The sequence below is a fragment of the Vidua chalybeata genome, chromosome 5 (genome assembly GCF_026979565.1).
Source record: "Vidua chalybeata isolate OUT-0048 chromosome 5, bVidCha1 merged haplotype, whole genome shotgun sequence".
Lineage (NCBI taxonomy): Eukaryota > Metazoa > Chordata > Aves > Passeriformes > Viduidae > Vidua > Vidua chalybeata.
This window is the reverse complement of record NC_071534.1, coordinates 30,542,811-30,565,475: the sequence shown is the minus strand read 5'-3', so window position 1 is coordinate 30,565,475 and position 22,665 is coordinate 30,542,811. Positions and strand designations below refer to the sequence as shown.

General features: G+C 39.9%; 1 protein-coding gene across 1 annotated transcript; it reads left to right on the top strand.

Annotated features, from left to right (window-relative positions):
• The first annotated feature begins 12,603 nt into the window (after window positions 1-12,603).
• Window positions 12,604-22,665, top strand: LOC128788475 (sulfotransferase 6B1-like). Its single transcript, XM_053943540.1, has 7 exons — window positions 12,604-12,640; window positions 14,604-14,769; window positions 15,565-15,749; window positions 16,801-16,927; window positions 19,129-19,223; window positions 20,235-20,421; window positions 22,547-22,665. The coding sequence occupies exons 2-7, from the start codon at window positions 14,625-14,627 to the stop codon at window positions 22,663-22,665; spliced, it is 858 nt and encodes a 285-aa protein (XP_053799515.1). The 5' UTR covers window positions 12,604-12,640; window positions 14,604-14,624.

The following is a 22,665-nucleotide window of genomic DNA, read 5'->3' as shown; positions in this document are numbered from 1 at the left end:
ACCCACCAGCCAATTTGATATGACTGCATATGCCAGTGTCCATGAATCCTGAAAAGTCAGAGCACAGGATCAAACAAATTCACTGTGGGCTCATCCATGAGGGCCATCACAAGGGGAAAAATATACTGTACATATCCAGGCTCATGTTACAGCTTCAGTGGTGTCACTCCTGTGCTTTCTACTGCAGTTCAGACTTACACTTGAAGGAGGGCCACACACCTAGAGAAATGAAGAAATAAAGATACAGGGAAACAACTATGGGATGCAGTCGGTTAACTTTTTCCATGAGTCTGGGAAATGATGCTGATGTTGCTTTTCTTTGGGGCACAGAAAGAAACTCTGACCTGAAAGTAGGAGTTCAATGGGTGCATCAGCTATTTATTTATTTATTTATTTATTTATTTATTTATTTATTTATTATGGTTGAACTATATGTGTCTGATGGCAACAGGTAAAAGCACAGTTCATTTCTCTGGTGATGCACGGACAATGCTTTCTTAGGTCAGCACAGCCCCCCTTGATTTATGATCCCCTTTTGAGTTTCAGTAAACTTGGTGCCTCTGAAGTCCTCTCCTATTTAGGACAGAGGGTTTTACTTCATTCTCTTTGTACAAGGTGTACAACACAAAAGGTAAAGGGACTCCTGAAGGAAAGGAATTGACTGAAAATGCACAATCTTGCCTATCTGGGTTGTGATGTGGTTGTTTCATGCAGAGTGGTCAAGGTCCCCTCTGCTGATAGCAGGAAGCTGATCTTGCTTCTTCAGGGAAACTGCTCCCAGAGATTTCTAAGCACAGAGGAAAATTAGCAACTTTCTAGTCTGAGGTGACTACCCTGCCTGGGACTTTTGTAACATCTGAAACCAGTCTTCAGTCTGGTTTTCCCATGCTCTTATATGGATGCAGATTTGAATTTACCCCTTCCTTCTCTGCAGGAGAAGAGCAGAAGGCAGAGAGCTGGCATCCTATGTGACCTCATAGGGGGATGGCTTGGAGTTTTTGGGCAAATAATAGCTGAGACTCTTGGACAGCACAAACTGCAGATTTTCCCTCTGTATTTACACCTATAGATTACAATAATCTATCTCCTCAGCTACACAGGTAGTCTCATCCCTTCTGGGAACAAGGATGTGCAACAAGACTGATACCCCAATCTGTGTATACAAATATGTTGCCAGATGGGGAATCAGAGACTATTGAGTACAGGACTCACCTGTCTTTAGGATAGAGATATGCCCTGTTTTACTAAACATGTGGAACAGATGGAGTGGGGAATGCTCAGAGCCCCATCCAGCCTGGCCTTGGATACTAGGGGTGAGGCAGCCACAGCTTCTCTGGGCACCCTTTGCCAGGGCCTTAGCACTCTTTAAACTGAATAATTTCTTCCCAGTATCTAATCTAAACCCAGTCCTTACCTGAACTGTTCCCCAAGTTTCTGTTGTGGTCAGCAAAAATAAATTAGCATTTCTAGAGCACAATATATCTCAGTCTGTTATCGATTTCTAAATTAAGAGAGCTGTATCCTTAAAGCCTTTGTCATTCCTGGGCAAAGTCAGCTAGAGAGTGACCACACTGGATCTCCTCTGTACACCCTTGCAGGCTGTTCCCAGTTATCACAGAGGGAGCTTTTGTGTCCCCTTGATGAACACTAAAGTTGGGCAAGATGAACTCGGTGTGTCTGGCTGTTCCTGTGTTTTAAGAAGTGGTTGCAAACTGCCTGGTTTGCTTTTCAGAAACGCTTTGGCTTCTTCTCACCTTGGCCTGGATTTAGCTAAAAATGATAATTAGGTAACTGATTTATTCCAAATACATGCATCCTTTCCTGCACATTGAAAAAAATTGCAAGAGAACAAAGGACAAAATTGTCCTTTGAGTTACTGAAGGCTGATCTCTGTAAAGCATTAGAAATATGACAAGCACTTATAAGCAATTTTAGGCCACTTCTTTTTTTCCTTTTTCTTCTCTCCACTTGATTGTCTTGTTAGGGTTTTATTCTGTGTCTTACCAGATCAATATTACATCTAATTAAAATACACACAGCCTTCTAAAAGTAGGAGTAGGGAAAGGGGAAGACAGGTAGGACTTCAAAGCTCCCCAACTGGTGTTATGGAAATAAACATCCACCTTTCAAATTAACTCCCCAAATTCAACTTTGTCTGTAAAAGGCCATAACAAGGTGCCATGAACCACTGCTCTGAAGTGAATAACACCTGATCCTTCTGACTTGAGATCTTTTGACTGAGAAGTTCTGTGCTGATATCCCTGTGTCATCTCTGCTGTGCAAACAGGGGAAAGAAAGGCCACAAACATCCAGCTTTTCCTGAATCAAGGACTGAACCTGAGAGGCCTGAACATGTGTCCAGTAAAATCCAAAAAAGCCTGCAAAATGCTTCAGGCTCACACAGGAGAGAATCTGAATTAATACTTTAAATGGTGAGTGGTTTTTCTGCTAAAACCTTTGTTTCTGCAGGAGATGAATAGATGAGAAATAAAAATTTCCTCAGCTCCTCTGACACTCACTGGATGCCTCAAAGCACAATCTGCTGTGTGGGCAGCCAGGGAATATTTCAAAGGGATAAAGCAGATATCTCAGAAAAATCTTTTAGTGTAGGGAGTGACCATGGCAAACAAAGTGTTTGCAAAGGCCCAGTCTCATGATTTCTCCCAATGGGCTCAAGTGGGAGAAAACATTCACACCTAATCCCCTCAGCTGAGCTCCTGCTTTCTGAGAAGCACTTCTCAGAGACAGGTGCCTTGGGAAACAGTGATGCCAGGCAGAGCATTGGGCAGCCAGAAGCCTGTTTTATCCATGTTTATGCCTTTGGATGCCAGGCTTAATAATTCAGCTGGCCTGGTGCTCATTTGGCTCATTTGCTAATGGCATCAGTCAATGCCATTAGACCAATGCAAGTTAGTTCAGAAAGAAACTTTCCACAAGACAGGGCTGAAATTAGACATTCAGGTAGACATAATTCAAGATAACTGATGACTAAAATATATGTTATGCCAATCATCTGTCAGACAGCTGTCTCTGTTACCTTGGTGGCTGGCTGGACATCTCTTGGTGCCTGAACTGTCGTCAGTCAAAAAGGAGATTTATTTTCTGTCTGGAGGCAGAGATAGGCCTGCCCTGGATGGATGAAGGGAGACCACTATTCAGATTATGTGGGAAGAGAATAAGTGAATTAAGGTAATTTGGACTGAGTACTTAAAGGACTGGTCAGTCTGAGTCAGTGAATTATAGGGGAAGGTCTCCAAATAAAGGAAGAACAAATCTGTATTTCCATTCAATCAAATGAACATGAGGGCTTTTTTTTTTTTTTTCAGTAGGCTTTGGAAGATGCCTCTGCTTTGGAAATCTGCCTAGTGCAGGTCATCAGTCAGCTTTTCAAAAAGCTTTTATTGCATTTCAGACAAGCAAGAAAACAAATGAAGCCCCCTGAAAACAAAAAAACAAACAAAAATTAATAGCAAAACAACCATCCAGAGCAAGGAATCTGGATTGCTGAGTCTGATTTCACTGTGGTACCTTTTGCTCTAATATGAAAGAAGTAATAACTCAGATATTGGTATTTCTACTCGTCAATATTTAACTTTGGTTTTTTCCTTCTTTTTCAAATAAACCCACTTACCCAGTATGAAACATTTTTCTCTTAGTTCCCTGTAAATTCTGACTTGTGTAATTATCCTAAGCTTACATTGATGTGTGATGTTTCACTTTTAAGGATACCAATCTAAGCCCACCAGACTCTCTGTCTAAAAGCATTCATAGCTGCCAAATCTAATACAAGTCAAGTGACTGATGTTCTAGCTAGCAGCATGCTCCAGAAGATAATACAGGATTTAAGTCCTAAAAGCTTCTTGTTCTTTTCAAGCACAAAATCATCCTGCCTATGATCATGTGCTACAGGGCACCATCATTTATATTTTCAGTGTATGACAAAAATACAATTTAAATTTCAATTCCAAGTGTTTTAAATCCTTTGTTCTCTTGAACTTTGCTTGCATAATAGTGGCTTATAGAGTAAAGCTAAAAATGGTATCATTAGTGTTTTTTCTGGGTTGAAAAATGAAACAAAGCATTTGTCAATGTTTCTCATTCTCTAGAGTTTTAATAATGATCCCCAAATTTAAGACATTCACATTTTTATCATTTGTGAATGCATAGTTAACCCTACACATTCAGGGCAGTGCCAACACAGTGACACTGGAAAAGACTGAAGCTGTCTGGACACATTCTGTACAAAATGCCCACACTGAATATGTGCAGGAAGACATGTTAAGGTGGTTTTGGTAAGGCTTTTATTCATATGATTTGAATATCCAAAGGGCTACGTTGTGTTATCAAATCTAAATTGCACGTGGGTAGCACTGAGGTGATAGGTAGGAACCAGATAAAGGAAGGCACAGGCTGCCTCTGTCAGTATTGTTTGAGAGGGTCATAAATGCTGTCAGGTCCAGATGCCTTCAATTATGGAAAACTTGAAGTAGGTTTTAAATAATAAAATTGGTTCAGGCATACTTCTACTGGCAAAGGGTTCAGGAAAAAAGAAGAGCTGGGGATTATGAGGACTGCAACTAACCAGAAAGAGAGGAGAGAAGAGCAGAGGTGTGGCTGAGGTTGGTGTGGACAGGAGAGTGGCAGGGGAAAGCTTCTGATGGATCTGAAAGGGAGATCCTGCATGCATTGGTGGGGAAGGTCTCAGGTGTAAGAAAGGGAATCTTTAGATCTCTCCAAAGTAGGGCTATGGCTTAACCATCCTTCTACCTCTCTCTGCTGATCAGAAATCTGGAGTTCTCCTGGCTGACAAGAGGATGGGCTGATCCACTTTAATGCCCACAGCACACAAGCTGCTCTCTGGAGAAACTCACAGCCTGCTTGTGCTGTGGATGCCTGCAGAGGTAGAGAAGAGAGATAGCCAATGTGAAATATAAATCCTGGGGATCTGGATAACATCTAGAAGGTCCTAATGTAGATCCATGACTCTGCACCTGCTCATTTATAAATAGACAAAGGGACTTAGCCTTGGGGTCTTGGACACTTCTCCAAGACCTCTAGACAAATTATGATAGTCTTGTACATCTCTGGGGCTTGCTCCTCTCATTCCCTCCCTCACATGAGAAAGATCACAAGAACTTTCAGAGGTGCTGAGTGAAGGAGGAGAGATGTAGCATATGAAGTGCCTGATTTTACATCCTCCAACAACCCTCTGGCTCTGATCTGCCTCTATAGCTGCAAGAAGTGTCAGTCAGAGGGAGAACTTCACTTCTTCAGCTTCAGAAGACAAACACATGTTTAGGAATTTAAGTTGATTTTCTTACTCATTTTACTTGATATTTCTATTGTTTTCTAAAACCAGGACCATCACATTCCAGAGCTCGAAATTGAGAGATTAGAAACTGCATTCAACCCTAATGTGTTTGCCACACCACATTTTATACATTTATTAAAGAAGGAATGTCTGTTATGCTATTTGTTGCTGGTCAGCAGAAATATGCCTTTATTATAGAACTGGCCTCTGTTCACTAAGCAAATAAATACCATGCGTATAACTTGGGGGGCTATTTAGAAATTAATTCAAATAAATCAAAGTGTTATCTATTCACTTAAAGCCAAACAGTGGCAAAATGCCCAGCACAAAAGGTACACCTCTAGATTTATGTCTCAAAAATTATTAAGCATTAATTTTGCATTAAGATGCATTATACTGGCTGGCTGCACTGTTTTTCTGCTGCACTTCTCTTTCACTTTGCATCAAAAAGAATTGAAAGATAGCTTGGAGATTTGAATCCATCTTATTCAGATGAGAGTAGTGTAGCCACTGCTTGTTCTGCCAGATAACATGGGCAGACCTGTGCTGCCAAGTCCTTCACTATCATCAGGATAAATCACTTTACAAGCTTAAATAAAGGAAATAGACTTACTAACTCTGTAAGATGTTTGCACAAATCATAAATATTTATTTGACCATCTCTCTGATTTTAGGAATAAAAGAAAATTCAGATTACATTTACATATATTAATTTCATATATTCATATATTCATTTCCCCATTCTAAAGTCATGTCTTTCATAGATGTGTGTGACTTCTGCATATACATTTAAAGAAGTCTTGCACATTATTATTTCATTTTATATTCAGTCATCAACAACTCTTGCAAAGTGACATTACTGAAGCTGGTAACATTTAATATTTTTATTTCTATCCTAAAGCCCACCTATTTTTCCATCAGTCAGACACAGTAATGAAAAATCCAGATCCTGCCATCCACGCTAAACACACTGCTCCAAATAAATTCAGTATTATTTCCAGTTTTCTAAGGACAAAACACAGGACTGAGCCTAGAGTTACATTCATGCAAGAAAGGAAGAAATCTTTTTTAATTAGGTATAAAGATTTGAGGGAAAATGCTGTATACACTTGAAACTATGAAGAAATATGAGGCTGTATTTTGATATTTATACTTGTTGTCTGTATTTTATTTTATTTTATTTTATTTTATTTTATTTTATGGATAATTTTAGGAATTTGACTGCAATCCAATATGCAGAAATGAACCGCATGTCCTTTCTCTTCCGTTAACTTTTCTTTTTATCCCTCAGCCAGCTCCATTTTCTTTCTCTTTGTAAGTAATGATAATGGAATGGTACAAGTGTAAGAAATAAGGATCTGAAAATGTAAAAAAAATTAGGGCAATTTTGTGAAAAGGGCCAGAATTCCAGATTTGTAATGCTGACATTAATTAGCTCAGTTTTGCATTTAACCTGTTGGTCTTCAGAAGCATTTCATTTCTTCAGGGAAAAAAAAAAAAAACTAGCTCATGAAGTTGTTACTGACCTTGACAGCAAGAGAGAATTTTGCAGAAGTTTGCTGGTTGAAGTGCATCTGAAGAAATTATGCATTCAGGCAGGTAAATGAGGTGTTTCTGTTGTGAATGGAAGTTTCTGGAGCTGGCTGCAGGAAAGCCTGTGAGTCAACAAGTTAAATAATAAAAAAAAAGAAATCACAGATAACCACATATTACATCTTAATCACACAATTTATTACAGCAAGATAACTCTGGAAGAAGAGAGATAGCCAATGTGAAATATAAATCCTGGGGATCTGGATAACATCTAGAAGGTCCTAATGTAGATCCATGAATTTAAAGGTTGATGTGTATGTTGGCCCAGCAGTTTTTAAAGGATTTTAGCCTTGTTAGTCTGGATTGGATCCTGATTTCTCAATAATGTACAACAAGGATCATTATTTCAGCTAAGTTACATCCTGATATTTGTGATGTGGTTGCATACATGACATTACTCCTTAATTATATTCTAAAAGTTACAAAGGTGTTGGAGGCCTTACCCAAGACTTTTAGGGCTTAAAATGATCATTCATTAGTGGTGACAGGGAAGACACTCCACTCTGCATCAGTGAACTTTTGGCATTTTCTTGTATACTCTGCAGAAAAAAAAATGGAATTGCTAATGAAAATGAAAACAAAAACTGCCCTAGGTAGAGCAGTGATTGGATTTGGGGTGATTGTTCTCTTATTTCTTATTTAGGTGGAAATTTTGCACTTAACACCCACTCAGAAAGATCTTGCAATGGCAGTTAACACACCAATATTTTAACTCCATTGATTTTGCTGAAGTTGGCACTGATATCTTCTCTCTTGTGACCAGGGACAGGACCAGGGCACGGCTGGAGCTGTGTCAGGGGAGGATTAGGGTTGATATTAGGAAAAAGTTCTTCCCCCAGAGGGTGTCAGGCACTGAACAGGCTGCCCAGGGAATGGTCACAGCCCCAAGGCTGCCAGAGCTCCAGGAGATACACAGGGTGTGATTGTTGGGGTGTCTCTTTTGAGGGAAAAACTTGAATGCACGAAATAGCTACTGGACTTGGTGTTTAAATGAATTTATATATTCTATAAATATAGATTCATAAATGGAAGCTGCATCTAATAACCAGACAGAAGGGGTTAATTGGTTGGATTCAACTTAATGTTCCTTCCTGATTTCAGACACCTGTTAGAGAAAAAGGGCTGCTAAACCTGCAGATTACCACCATGAGCATGTCAACTCAGAGAGGAGCTGAGCTGGCCTATGATCAGCCTGGTTCCTAGACTCCTGGAAAGGACCTCTAGCATCATCAAGTCCAACCATCAACCCAGCACCACCACCATGTTTGTCAGTAACCACGTCCTCAAGTGCCACATCCACATGTTTTTTGAGCATTCCAGGGATGCTGACTCCACCACCTCTTTGGGCAGCCTGTTTCTGTTCTAGTACTTGACAAGCTGTTCCATGAAAAAAAAATTCCTATTATCTAATCTAAATCACCCCTGCTGCAACCTGAGGCCACTTCTTCTTGTCCTGCCACTTCTTACCTGGGAGAAGAGACTGATCCCCACCTGGCTACAACCTCCTTTCACAGGTGTTTAGAGAGCACCAGGGTCACCCTGAGCTTCCATTTCTCCAGACTAAAAGAGGAAAGGCTACTCCCTCCTTCTCATGGGACTTGTGCTCTTCACCAGCTTCATTGTCCTTCTTTGGACATGTTCCGGCCTCTGTGGACACACTCGAGGCAGCAATTCCCAGGGTAATTCTGTCACAGACAGTGCACAGGCAGACTGTGCCAGTCCTGGTTTATGTGCTGTGTTAGCCCAGCAGGATCCTGATTACACCTAGAGTCTCTGAGAGCAGCAGGTATTTAACCCCTGGAGCTGGACAACCAGCAGCCCACTCCTCATGGCATTCTGCTGCCTAAACCCACAGTCATCCTCCCCCTTTGTCCCTGCTTGTTGCAAGAGTTATGGTGGAAATCCATTCCAAACAGACTGGGACCCATCAAATCTTCTACACTGTATACTGTAAATCTTTTAATACTTTCTCTTAGGCTGAGAGTGTGCATGGAAAATCCAGGTAAGAAAAATGATGGTTTTTAAGCCATTTACATTTCAGCACCTTCCAGAAAGGCATAGAAAAATCTCTTTTCTAAATTAGCAGTGAGACACAGAGTATAACTGACAATAATTAGCTACCAGGAAGGGAATGTCCCAGGTGACTTCCTTGTCCTTTCGAATGAAGACTTCAAACACGACTAGATGGAAAATACAGCTGTGTGCAACAGGCTGTTGATATCTATTCAGGTGAAACTGGATGAAATTACACTGTGTGTTAGACTTGTGGTTCCACTCCAGGGACTATGGAGCCATTTGTACTTTTTAGTCTAAACCAAAATGCTGTCTCCAATGATGGGAAGAGTTATGAGCTGTGCTTCATCCCAGGAAAAGGGCTTGACAGCTGTACAACATCTGTTTGAAAGTTTCCTTTAGAACCATAAAAAGATGTTTTTTTTTTTTCACTCTGTCCAATATTAAGACTAAAATACTGTGTGGCAGAGAATCCTAATTTGTTCTTGCCTTGTTCTGAGCTACATCCCAACTCTGCCAGAGAGGACAAGTGTGCGTAGGAATTCTCTTTCCTGTTTAAGACATCTATGCCTAAAGAGTTCATGCAACACAAGAATGTATAAAAGAAACCCCAACTCATAACAAGAGAGAAGAAATATAAACTTTGCAGAATATTACCCAGCCACTAAATGACACAAAGGCAGAGAATTGACAGGAAACTTGTGTTTCACTTATCCAGTCTGGATCTGGCCTGAGGTTTGATTGCTGTTCCCATCACAAATCACAGAAAGCTGTTATAAATAGCAGCCAAACAAAGTCCCTTTGGACTTTGGAATTAATTTGTCTGTCCAGGAGTGACTAACAGTTTTGGGCAAGATCGAGCTGTACTGGTGCTGGCTGGGAAAAAGTCAACCTGCTTCCCAGCTCTTCTCTATCACCTCCTGATTTTCCTGTAGCATTTTACAGCTCACATCTAATAACTTGGGACTGAGAGACCTTAAAGAACCTTGAAATCAGGGATAATGTTAAGATGTAGCTGTGTCCAGCTAGATGCTGAATTTAAGGTCAGTGTGTGGACCAGCAGGATAGCATTTGCTATCAGACCTTTTTGCTGTGTGCAGTGATGCGCCACATGGTGTAAATCTCTGAAAAACATACACATCAAAAGACTTTTTCTTTCTGGATTTTTTCTGGCTCACCATAGAATACTTTAGGCTATTATTGCATATGTGCTTCAAAATATTTCTATCCAGTTGCACTGACAAATCAAAAGAAGTTGAAACCATTTCAAGTCACCAATGAAGTTCCTAGAGCCATTTGAAGTGCTGGTGCACCAGCAATTACAGGGTGACTCATTAGTTTTTGCAATTAATTCCTGGGCCAATTAGCTGATAAACAGAAAATAAATCAGGCCTCCGTGGCCTGTCCTCTCTCCCTGGATTCTCATTCTCTAGGAATGCCCCTAGGCAACCCCACCCTGACAGACAAGGGAGAGGGCTTACCTGGCTTAGCCCCCCTGCATGCGCACAGCATCATCATTTTTTGGACTAGTGTAGGTTAAAATCCTCATTTGATTTCCTTTTCTGCCCTCTTGTCCCCCTGCCTCCCCTTCATGTCCTCATTCTGTGTGTGTTCACGCCCCAGAGGTGTCCTCATGTGTAGCTGCAGGGCAGGAGCTGGAGAGATAGCGGTGAGCTGAGAGGTGGCACTGACCTGCCACCCTCTGCCAGGGCAGGGCGCTGCTGGCAGCAGTGGCACTGTTGTGATTAGCTCTAATTAGCTGCATCCGCTGTGCACGAGGCATGAAGTGTACACGGGCAATGATTTGTGCTAAGAGGGATGGAGGGAGGTCAGGGAACTTTATCATCTGCCATGCCATCAACATGACTCAGCACACAGGGCTGACTTCCTCCAGAGCATTGGCTAAGCACAGGCAGAGCTGCCTCACACAGCAGTGCCTGTGGAGTCAGAGACTTCTGAAATCAGAGTTGTCAATTCATAGCTCTTGATTAGAGCTGAGATATAGGTTAATGAGGGGAGGCTTCTCTGAGAGCACACAGACGCTACAGGGAAACTCTACCAGGAAGAGAACTGCTGCTGGAAGTTGTAAGTTGTACAGAGATCCAGTACAGCCCATTCCAGTAAAGCAGCCTTGGCTAAGTCACACACCCTGATAGCTGGGCCCAGCTCAGAGTACACTGAGGCAGAGTTTTGATGTGTTGTGGGCAGCCCTACACCCATCCTGCAACTGAGTTTCGTTAGAACTACACAGAAGCCCAGGATGAGATTCCTAAATTCTCAGCTCCAGACACCAAAGTGCCCTAAATTCCCAAACGGTCTGAGCACTCGTGCTGCATCCAACATTTTTCAGGCTGTCTCTATTAAATAGCCATAAACTTAGACAAGACACTTCATTTGTAACATTAAAATAAATAGGGATTTCACTGAAACCCTTCAAGGGAAATTCTACTCCCGGGTGCATCATGTGAAGTTAAATCTTTTGTCATTTAGGGACATGTGGGTTCATGAGACCTGGAACAATGATGAACTGGAGGCATTTCAGTTCTTGGCTACATCAGTTTTACCGCTCATTCATTACCACAACATTGAAATAAATCACTAATTTAGGACATTTCAAAAAAAAAAGGAGGAACCTGATGCTTGAGAGTGCTAGCTAAAACCACTCAGAACCCTGTGGATGTACACCCAAATTTTCACCTGTGTAAACAACATGTGGCTTTGCCTGCACATTTCCACAATATCACAATATCTTTTTAGTATGTGCCGCCTGAGAGGGGTGTGGACCGGAACAGGCTGGCCTGAGAAATCTTCAGCTGAAGGAGATGTACATGGTAGTGCCTTTTATCAAGCAGAGAAGAGGATGAGGAGTCTGAATTGGAGCTTGCAGGGCACAGGTGGGAACACAACAGTCAGAATTTAAAGTCATTAGGAAAGAAATTTCTCACTTGACAAGGATATAGATGGGGGAATGTCAGTCAGACATGGAGACAGGAGGAACTGGACTGAAGCAGTGTCCAGCTGCCCAGCTACATTTGTCTCAAATCATGAAGAATCCCCAAAATCCAAGTTTGGCACTGCTCTTCAGCAAGAAAATACCTGTGAAACCTGCTGGTAAAAGCTCCTCAGAGCCTGGTGCAGACACCAGGCAATAGGTTATATATATATATATATATATATATATATGTGTATATATATATATATATATATATATATATACACTTTATACACACACATATATATTGATAAAGAAGAAAATCTGGATGGAGGGGGGTTTGGCACAGTCTTCTTTAAACCTGTGCTCTCTTTGTATAATGTCGCTATAATAATGTATTTTATGGCAATGTAGTTAGCATGGTTTTAATAATAGCTTTTTCCTGCAAGGTACCAAATATTGTCTTTTTGCTTAAGTTGTTGCACTTCAGGATACTGTTCCCTTGCAGGGATAGGCCTTATTTTCGAAGTGCAGGCGGCATTTGGGGAGGAAAAATTTCTTTAATTTCCCCTGGATTGCCATTACACATGCTTAAAAGAAAAGCTACTACAAAAAGCAACTGAAATGAGCTAAAAGAACTGTAATTTTTCTGGCTACTGTATTGCTTCTGTTTTACACCTTAGCAATTTCTATTGTGAATCATTAATTCAGGTTCAAGTCATTAGATGAGGCAAATGTGCTGATTCAAAACGTACCAGGAATGCAGGAGGAAATGAAAGAGAATAAGCATGGTAAGTATGCAAAACATTTTACAATGAGATGACTTCTGCCGGGTCAAGGCAGTAAAGTTTTACTAGCTTGTGCTACTTGCCTGTAACTGGAATGATGACTTGCAAAATCAACCTTGGAAATCTCTCTGCATATTCAGATTAATATGTACATTCAGAATAACACAGGATCAGGGTTTTTCCTACCTTTGGACACAGTTTGTATACCTGAAGTAACCAAAGTGAAATTTGCTGACAGATTTTTGAGTATTCACCCCTTAAGGTATGAAACAGTGGCTTACATGTTCAGCCTGGGGGCAGGAGGAAAATGTTGAGCTCCTCTGGAAGATTCCCTAATTCCTACCTGAGCACCAGTATCCAAGTGTTTCTTGTACCCCCACTGACTCCCTGCAAAGATTCCCTCTCATCCTTAGCAATAGGGAACATCTTTCCAGAGCATATTTTCCATTCTTTGCAACCCTGCCTAGCCCTGCAGGAGTGTAATTCAGAGTTTACTGATGGCACAGGCCATGTTTTGCAGGTGATAAATGTTTAAGGACAACTTTACAGGTGAGAAGATCACTTCTCTTTGAGATTGAGAAAGGAAAGGCAGTAGGGGAAATCAATTTTACATTGCTGGATTTTCTGGAGATTGGATTAGAAATATGCAAGCAGAGAAGCTGGTAAATGTCATTACTCCTTGTGAGCAATCCTGGCTGCTCAGGTGTTTATTGACTTCTCATCAGGGCCCGTGGGAGTACATCTGGGAATCGGCTCCTCTGACCAAACCCAAGTTGTTATTTATGATAAAAAAAGAACATTGGTAAAGCTGGAGAATTCCTGAATCATTGCTTCATTTTAAACCAAGATTTCCAAGGAGGTTTTTGAGTTGAAAATATTGAAGGGCCTTGTCTGAATATACTGGAGGAATCTTTCAATAGGAATAGTGAAGCCACTGGATTTTTGAAGAAAATAATGTAAAAAAAAGAGTAAATTAATTTGTGGCCATTGAAAAGAAAATTGAAAATACTAAACATTCTAAAATGTTTTAGTTCATAACTGAGCTATTTATTTTACTATGATACATTCACATTGCTTAAGGTCACATTAAACAAAAGTGAGGTTTCTGTTTGAAAAATATTAATGATAACTTCCACAGATGCAAATTTAAAAAACAAACAAACAAACAAACAAACAAACCCAAACAGTTTAAAACATATAATTAATGGAGAACTGGCTCTTTCCTGAAAGTGACTTTTGTATTGATAAATCTGCATGTTCTGTGGAAAGGTTTAAAAATCTTCAACCACTTCTATTCACGGAACACATGGGATTAAAAGCAACGTTAAATATCTAGATAATACATCTATTTAAATATCTATTTTCATTTTGGGATTTTTTGTTGCTTATATTCTTCTTAGTGAGACATACAACATCTTAAAAAATGATTGTCCCTCACAAGATTCAAGCACTTTGAATCAATTTGCACTTTAGAAATTTCAAGCTGTTGTATAGTTGGTAAAATGAAACAAACAAAACAATTTCATTCACATAAAATAAGATATTGTTTCTCTAATAATCAACATTATTTTAAGATGCAGCTTTTTCCTTGGAAGGTAAGAATATTTTCCAACAAAATATAACTTACAGAATAATCATATTAAGCATATTTTAATGTAATATTAATTGTCATTATTTTTCACAATTACATTTTGACCATTACCTCATTTCTTTATCTGGAGAGCCAATAAATGACAAATGGGATTAATTTTTCATGACTCAGCATTTTGGTTATTTATTAAGTTAGCTCTAATATTTCAGTTGCCTTTATCAACTACCTGAAAAAAAAATCAATATCTGATAGGGCATTGTGGCAAAGTATATAAGCATGAGGTTTGTGCTGCTTAGTCTCAGTTTGTCACTTCCAACCACCTGACTAAGAAGTGACATTTAAATCTTCCTCCTGTCCCTGTTATCTGATTTGCAGGAACCCAAGACTTAAGCAACCATGTCCAGCTCCGGCGAGGCAGAGCTCCTACACACATTTAAGGGGATTCCCTTTACCACCAGGTCTTCTCCAGAGCTTTTAAAATCCTTGGATACTTTTGATGCTAGAGAAGATGATGTCCTTTTGGTTTCCTATCCCAAATCTGGTAAGTTCTAGTTTTCAGTGTTAATTGCAAGAAGTCTTGATTTTGTGTTTCATATTCTCTGCTTAAACTACTTGGTAAATGTCTGTGTGAAAGAAACAGGAAAGGATGTTTAAGTATGTGAATGTATTATTCTGTCAGTAAATGTTCATATTACAAGAAATATGGGTCATTTCCCTACATTTTGATTGTGTAATTGAAAACAATCAGAGGTGTTTTCATGTTGGAAAACAAATACACATTCCTTACCTGTGAGCAGAATCTGTACTTGAAAGATTTTCTTGAGGACTTTCTACATTCAATTATGAGCAAGTCAAGAATTGCATGAAGTTATTTGTGTGCCTCCTGGCTGTAGATTTATTAATTTCTTATCCTCTCTTGGGCAGAGGCACACACTCAGGTGGAGCTCAATCAATACTTTCAAAAATATACAGACTCAAGTTATTGTAAGGAAAAAACCCCAAACAAACATGTTATGCTAAAATAAATTATAAAAACAATAGAGCCACCTCTCAGCTGACAGCAGTTTGTCTAATGGGATGGTTTTAGTACCAATATTAACACTTCTCTCAGGGTTACATTGTAATTCAGATACAGCCCTAATTTTTTCAGTGTTTATATATTTGGAGCCAAGGGGATTATTTAATGTAAAGTTTCTTGAATCTGTGGGATTAGAAATATAACTTGTTCACTAGCAAGGTGTTTCTTTATGAAAAATGCATGTTTCACAGTAATAAATATTCATCCTTTTCTTTTTCTTGTTGCTTGTCTTGTTTACTTAAAATTACTTTTCTGTAGGCACTCACTGGCTTGCAGGAGTTATAGCAAAGCTTTACAATACTCAAGTCACAATAACATCTCCCATTGAATTTGGAGACATTTCCCGACTGGAAGAGCTGAATAAACTCTCATCAAAGAGAATCATCCCAACACACTTAGACTACAACATGTTGCCTCCAAATTTTAAGAAAAAGAAATGCAAGGTAAGGCAAAAAATATATCAAAGAGGTAAAATATGTAGAAAGTCTGCTAGGAATCTATTTTGTCCTGTTGATCCTTAGTAATTTTTGAACGATTCACAGGTTTTAGAAGTGTTTTGCTGTGAATTTTAGTGACACAGCTGAGCACCAGTTGAAGGCAGAAGAAACAGTGACTTGGACTGGGGACTGGGTTCTGCTCCTGCCCCACTGCTCCCATGGGGTGATTTTTACACCAGGCACCATACAAAATAGGACATCAACATCTTTCAATCAGAAGTCTCTCACTGGTAATTGGGGTGTTCTCATTACCTCAATTCCTACTCTCTTAGAAAATCTTGGCTACTTACAGGCTGCTCTGGGATTAAAGGTACTCTGAACCTCCTGCTGGAGCTTTCTGAAGACCCCATAAAGGTATTGGGCAAGCAGAGGAGAAATGAGATGAGGGAGGCAGATTCAGAGCACAGTTTTGAGTTCAGAGAATCACAGAATCACCTGGATTGGAAGAGACCTTAAAGATCATCTTGTTCCAACCCCCATGCCATGAGCAGGGACACCTACTAAACCAGTTCCTCCCATGCTAATGTGGGAGATCTTTAAAAAATAAGCTCTGTGTCTCAGATTTTATATTCAAAGTAAAAAATTTCAGGATTACTCAGATCCAGACTTTTGGGACGAAGCTGATTTGAACGAAAGGCCAAAATGTACGTTTTGCAGCTGTCCTTTGCATGTTAATTAGTAAATGCTTTCATATGTGAGATATATGAGATAATATACTGACTCAAGGTTAAAGTTAACACAGGCTCTTTCATAAAACATAAACATTACCCAGCCAGGGCAAACACACCTCTGTCCACATGGAATTGTTTACTAATCATGATGGACTCCTTACTAAGAAGAGATTTCTGTTTTAATGGCATGGTCGCCGAAGGAGGAATACTGAAGGAAAGTGTTTTGACACTGCAAACTGCCTATGACAATGCTCTATTTACACACAGAGCTCCTCTAAAATAAAGGGAGGATATATCATTAATAACTACATTTTCTTCATTTACAGATGATCTACATCAGCAGAAATCCAAAAGACACTGCAGTTTCCATGTTTCATTACTACAGAGATAACCCAAACCTTCCCACTGTAGACACCTGGACTGCTTTCTTTGACCTGTTCTTAAAAGGCAATGGTAAGGATAAATGTTTTCTCTTTGCAGTTCATGTGAGTTTGTTATGCACAGAAAGACTTAAGAAATTTGAACTGTGTGAAAACTCCTTATTGAACTCCTTATTCATATGGGATTGGTGGGGATAAATCCTAATGCCAAGCTAAACAAGAGCAAATTATAGGATGCTCTCTTCAGCCCTGCAAGGAGTCATTGTGAGAAGCAGCTGCATCATTCCAGCTCTTTGCAGGTTTTTGCTGACCTTTGCTGCCCTGGCCGAGCAGGGCCATGGCTGGTGACACAGCATGTGAGCCTGTCACCAGGCTGAAGGGATAGCTGTGACTGCAGGTCTGGTGTCTTCTCCAGGCTGGGAGACAGCCCTGGGCAGCCCAACAAAGGAGCCTAGACATGTTACTAAAGCCCTTCTTCACACACTCTCCCTGATGTGCTGTCTCAGAAATGGGGTCCAAAGACCAAGGACAAGAGGGAGATTTTTTTTAGGAGTGGTGGGATGGCAGCTGGCAACAGGACCTTGTTCATGTTGTCAACTCCCATATTTAGTGTTTTATTACTCCTTTGAGGACATGTGTCACCACAGTGGTGATAACAGCAATAATGATTGATCACCTTGAAAACCCCAAAACAAAAGTGCCGCTGCCGTCATCATGGGCTCACATCAGAGCTCCAGGAGTCAATTTGTTTACTGCCTCCTCCAGGCTTTGGCTCAGATCTGGTGTTCTGAGTCCAGAGCAGCCGTAAGGCACATGCTTCAGTGATTTGCAGGATCTTGGCTCGTTTGGCATCAACTCTGAATGTACAATAGTGAAAAAAAAGGAAAGAGGATTCTATTCAAGGCCAGGCTGGATGGGGCTCTGAGCAACCTGCTCTGGTGGAATGTATCCCTGCCCATGGCAGGGGAGTTGGAACTAAATGATTTTTAAGGTTTCTTAAAATCTGAAGCATTCTGTGCTTCAATTATTAAATTTTAAAAGCATCTCCTATTTCCCCATAAATTATTAGCCACCTTCTAGTTTCCAAGTGCTTATGTGTGGCATAAATAGATAACTATGTTGGTTAAAGAGAAATTTAGGTAAGAGGCGATGTGGAGGCAAAGGTGGTAATTTTTGCTCCTAGAAGAAACATTTCAAGGTTGTGCTGCTTGATCCAAATCCTGCAGTACTCTTGCAGAATATTAGTTCAAAACAAGGGTTAGAACATGCAGGGACAACTGTAATGAATTCCATGGAGTCTCCAAGTCTCTCCTGAAGCCACCAGGACTGTGCTATCACTGGCCACATCCCCAGAGTAGCTGGCCAGGGGAGCAGGGTTTAATTGCACACTGTGCACTTGCCTTGCACTTAGAAACTGCTTTATGTGCTGGAGATGGCTCCAGACTGGAGCATTCAGCTTAATTATAGCTATTAATTGTAATTTATACTTAATTACAACTCACAGTTTGTGACCAAAATGATGCCCATTACAAGATTAGAATTTTCTGGTGGTAGTGGTTATAAAGCAAAGTCACAGTTCTGGCTGAGACTGGCTGGCTGAGCTTTCCCTGTTCAGGCCTCTTCTCATTGCCCTGCAAGAGGTTTTCATCTTGCTTTTGAAATGGAGAGGTCAGAATTTTGGTTTTTAAAAGAAAGCTGAAATTTAGCTGTGTTCCCATGGTTCAGCAAATAGGGCATTAAGACAAAAAAAACATCAGCTACAAACCCTTCTACCTGTGTCACTGGCTGAATGAGGCATTTGCATGAGTTCTATAAGTAATTCTTCTTCAGCATTTAAAAATTATATAGATTCCCTTCTGCTGGGATGAAAGAGAGGTAACAACAGTGTCCTCCATTTGCCAGCCTGCTCATTTCATCTCCTGTTGAGGTGATCATACCTCTGTGATCACAGATATGCAGTCAGTCATCTGTGAGATGTTCACATCTTGTTAGGCTGGTACATTTTACTTCATTATTGGCTTTGCCTTAGATCTGGAGCCTGCTTCCACTACAGAAACATATCTCAGAATAGTATCTGGTATGAAAACAAATTCTGTCAAGAATGGAAACCTCTCTGGAAGTTACTTTTGTAAATTTACATCACTTGACACAAAGAACTGCCTGTGTTTTAGAGGATTATGGATACAAATTATTCCCCTAAATGTGTGAGGTAGCATCACAGTAATTTATGAATAAAGTTTTTCTGAATCTCTTTTACATGGGTTTTCCTTTCAGTTGTCTGTGGATCCTGGTTTGATCATTTCCTAAGCTGGGAAGAACATGAAGATGAGAACAACATCCTCTTTTTGTTCTATGAAGACATGAAGAAGGTAAATATGCCCTCTGCTTTTGGTGCAAAAAGCATTACTTGTAAATTAGCATCATTAAAACATCAAAATGGAAGTTATAATGAAAAAGGAGAAAGAAGGAAAATGTGAATATGTATATTTGGGCATATTTTTATTTGTATGGAATTTAGTATTAATTAAATAATTCTGACTGCACAAGTTATATAAATATAAAATCTTGGGAGAGATGCATTTCTTAGATGCAGGAATGGGACTCATACTAGACAATTTTCCTCAGGCTCAGGCAGAATTTTAAGTTCCCCTTTTTTTGTCCTATGGAAAGACCAACCAAGGACATCTATTGAGGACCACACATTAATTTGCTATGTCTGACATTTCAGGTGAAATTTTCAAAAAGTGATGTAAGACAACAGAACTACTCACATTTGGGACTTGTGTTCCCAATTAAAAACAAAAAAAATTAGAGGCTGGAGGGTTAGGTTCACTATTCTTAAAAAGGAAAAAGTAAAATATCAACATACATTAGCTTTCGGAGAATGAATTTTTAGGTGAATAGAATACACTTTCTAGTATCTCCATGGAAATAGGTTTGTTCAATTTTTGGAGGGGAAAAAATTCAACTATTAGGAATATAAACAAACCATTTTGGATGCTGAGTCACTTGTTAGATCTCTAGACATAGCACATCAAGTGAAATAAGCTACATGGAGCTGGGCTTTGAGTATTCCTCTGTTTCCAGCGAAGTAATTCTGAGAGACGGGAGAACATTTTATCTGAAGTGGGAGGTAAAATTGACAATGTGACTATGTGTGATATGACATGCTCTGTATTAATTTCTGTGAGTATGGCTAAGAGGGGAATCAGGTTTACTGTACCTGTCATCTGCACAATCCAATGACATATTTAGCTTTGCTTGAAAGCAAATAAATGTGTGACAAACTCATTATGTAATAAAAGGGATCATTTTCAAATCAGCTAAAAGTCTGATAATCAGCCCAGAAACATAAAAGTTGTATTTTTCTTATACCTCAGGATCTCCCTAAGGTTGTAAAGGAAATTACTTTGTTCCTGAGCTTAAATGTCAGTGACAATGATATCCAAGACATCTGCAGGAAGTCCTCATTCTCAGAGATGAAGAATGACGCAGAAAAGGAGAACAGCGATCCCAGTCACACCGTGTGTGCTTTGACATCCAACAGGAAACTGATTTTCCGAAAAGGTAAATTCCTTTGTGCCTAACATGGCAGAAGGATTGGGAATCCAGACAAAGACTGCAGTGCAGGTCTTTCCTGGAGTCTTTGGGTTAGCCCTGTGAAGTGATGACAGGATTCTTCAATCTGAAGCCCTCTTAAAAATCACTTCCTAATTTCTCTGGCTGCACATTCAGACTTGTACTAGAGAAGCACAGAGGAGTCTGAACTACAGCCTGACTAATATTGCTCTGTGGGAGCTGTTGAGCCAAAAAGAAAGGTTCATCCAACATTACTCTTTATCTTTTATTTTTAATCTAAAAGTTGACCACACCTCAGTGTTTTACAACTCTGATATCACCTGCCAAGGTCACTTAGTTGATTAGAATAAGAAACAGCCAGACACATTCCTTCTGAATAAGACTGCTCTTATCACCTGTTATCTTACTGAAATATTCCTGAGGAAGGAATATGCTGACAACAACAACAAAAGAATGGTCATAGGTAACTTCCAACCTTTGGAAATTTTCCACAGTTCTTAGCTCACATGTGATTTTAAAATACCCTCAGGAGCTGTTTTCTTGCTCCTGGCATTTCAGAAGCTTCCACAGGTTTGGGTAACAAGTCAATCAAACCCACCGTTTTTTACATGGATTTTGATTATTTTGATTTAGTTAATTTTTGAACAACAATTCACAATTTAAAACTAAGAGTTGTTTCAGTTAATAAACGGAGAAATGTTACCTTCTGTTAATTCACAATGGTTTTACCAGTCAGCAGAAACAAATGACAACATACAATCTGTCAATAAAAAAGAAACAAAAAAAAAAATGAGATGCATTTTTCTCAGTCAGTTAACTTTGATAGATATGATGAAAATTTAGAAAAATCTCAACATTTTCACTTCCAAGTAGTTCCTACACTAATCCCAGATGTTTAGCTAGTTTCAGGCAGCTTACAGAAGACTTATATGTATATATTATGCTTCAGGCTCTCTTCTCCTGTCCTTTAAGACTGAATGCTATTTTAATCAGAAAATGAAATCATTATTTTAGTCAGTTTTGGGCTGCAAAGTCTTTAGAGCATGAACATGAGGGGAAACAGTAAGTATTGTCTCATAAAAATGTATCAGTTTAAAGAACAATTTCCTTTTTGCTTGAACTGGGTAACAGTTGAAACACTTTCCTGATCACCAGTGTCCATGACCACCCAGAAGTATTTAACTGCCCACTTAAGTAGCTGGACATCTAATCCATAAAAATTCCTAGAATTTAGGAGCAGGTGTAAGGGTGGGATTAATTTGTCAGGCCATTCTGGGCTCCTTTTCTAGGAATGTTTTTTTGTCAGTGGCTTTTGGGCTACCACTCATTTACTAAGTTTAGATTCTGACTACGATTACCTGTAAAGGTCCCTTCCCACCCAAACTGCTTTATGAATCTATTAATTTTTAGACTATTTACAAGACCATCTAGTAGAGAGACTTTGTACAGGGGACTGGAGTGACAGGACAAGGGGAAATGGCTTCACACTGACAGAGAGCAGGTTTAGATTGGATATGAGGGAGAAATTCTTCCCTGTGAGGGTGGTGAGGCCCTGGCACAGGGTGCCCAGAGAAGCTGTGGCTGCCCCTGGATCCCTGGCAGTGTCCAAGGCCAGGCTGAATAGGGCTCTGAACAACCTGGGCTAGTGGAATGTGTCCCTGCTCATGGCAGGGGGGTGGAACTGGATGTCTATAAGGTCCTTTCCAACCCAAACCATTCTGTGATTCTACAATTTCTTCTACTGATTGTGAAAAAACCCAGGCAGAGACCTTTAACTACATTCAGCTAATGCATGGCAAGATGTCCCTCTGCCCAGATCACTGGGAGCTCCAACTCCACCTTGGAAAGCTGCTGTTCTTCCTCCACTACTTGTGTTGCTGGCACTAATCAGCTCTGAGGATGAGGGTTCATCAACCTTCATGGATGATGATCCAGATCCTTCCACCAGAGTCTCACCAGAACAATTCTGATCCTGACCTACCACAGTGACTGTGGTTAAGAATATATTAATTTCTGTGCCAACTACAACATTAACAAAACCAGGCTGTTTTAAAATAATTTCCTGCTCCACATACTGCTCACTTCACTGTTCTTTCTGTTCCTGCTTTCCTAGGTGCTGTTGGTGATTGGAAGAACTACTTCACTCCAAAACAGAACATTAGGTTTCAGGAGATATTTAATGAAAAAATGAAGCTCAGCAAGATGGCAGACAGTTTAATCTATGAGTGCTGA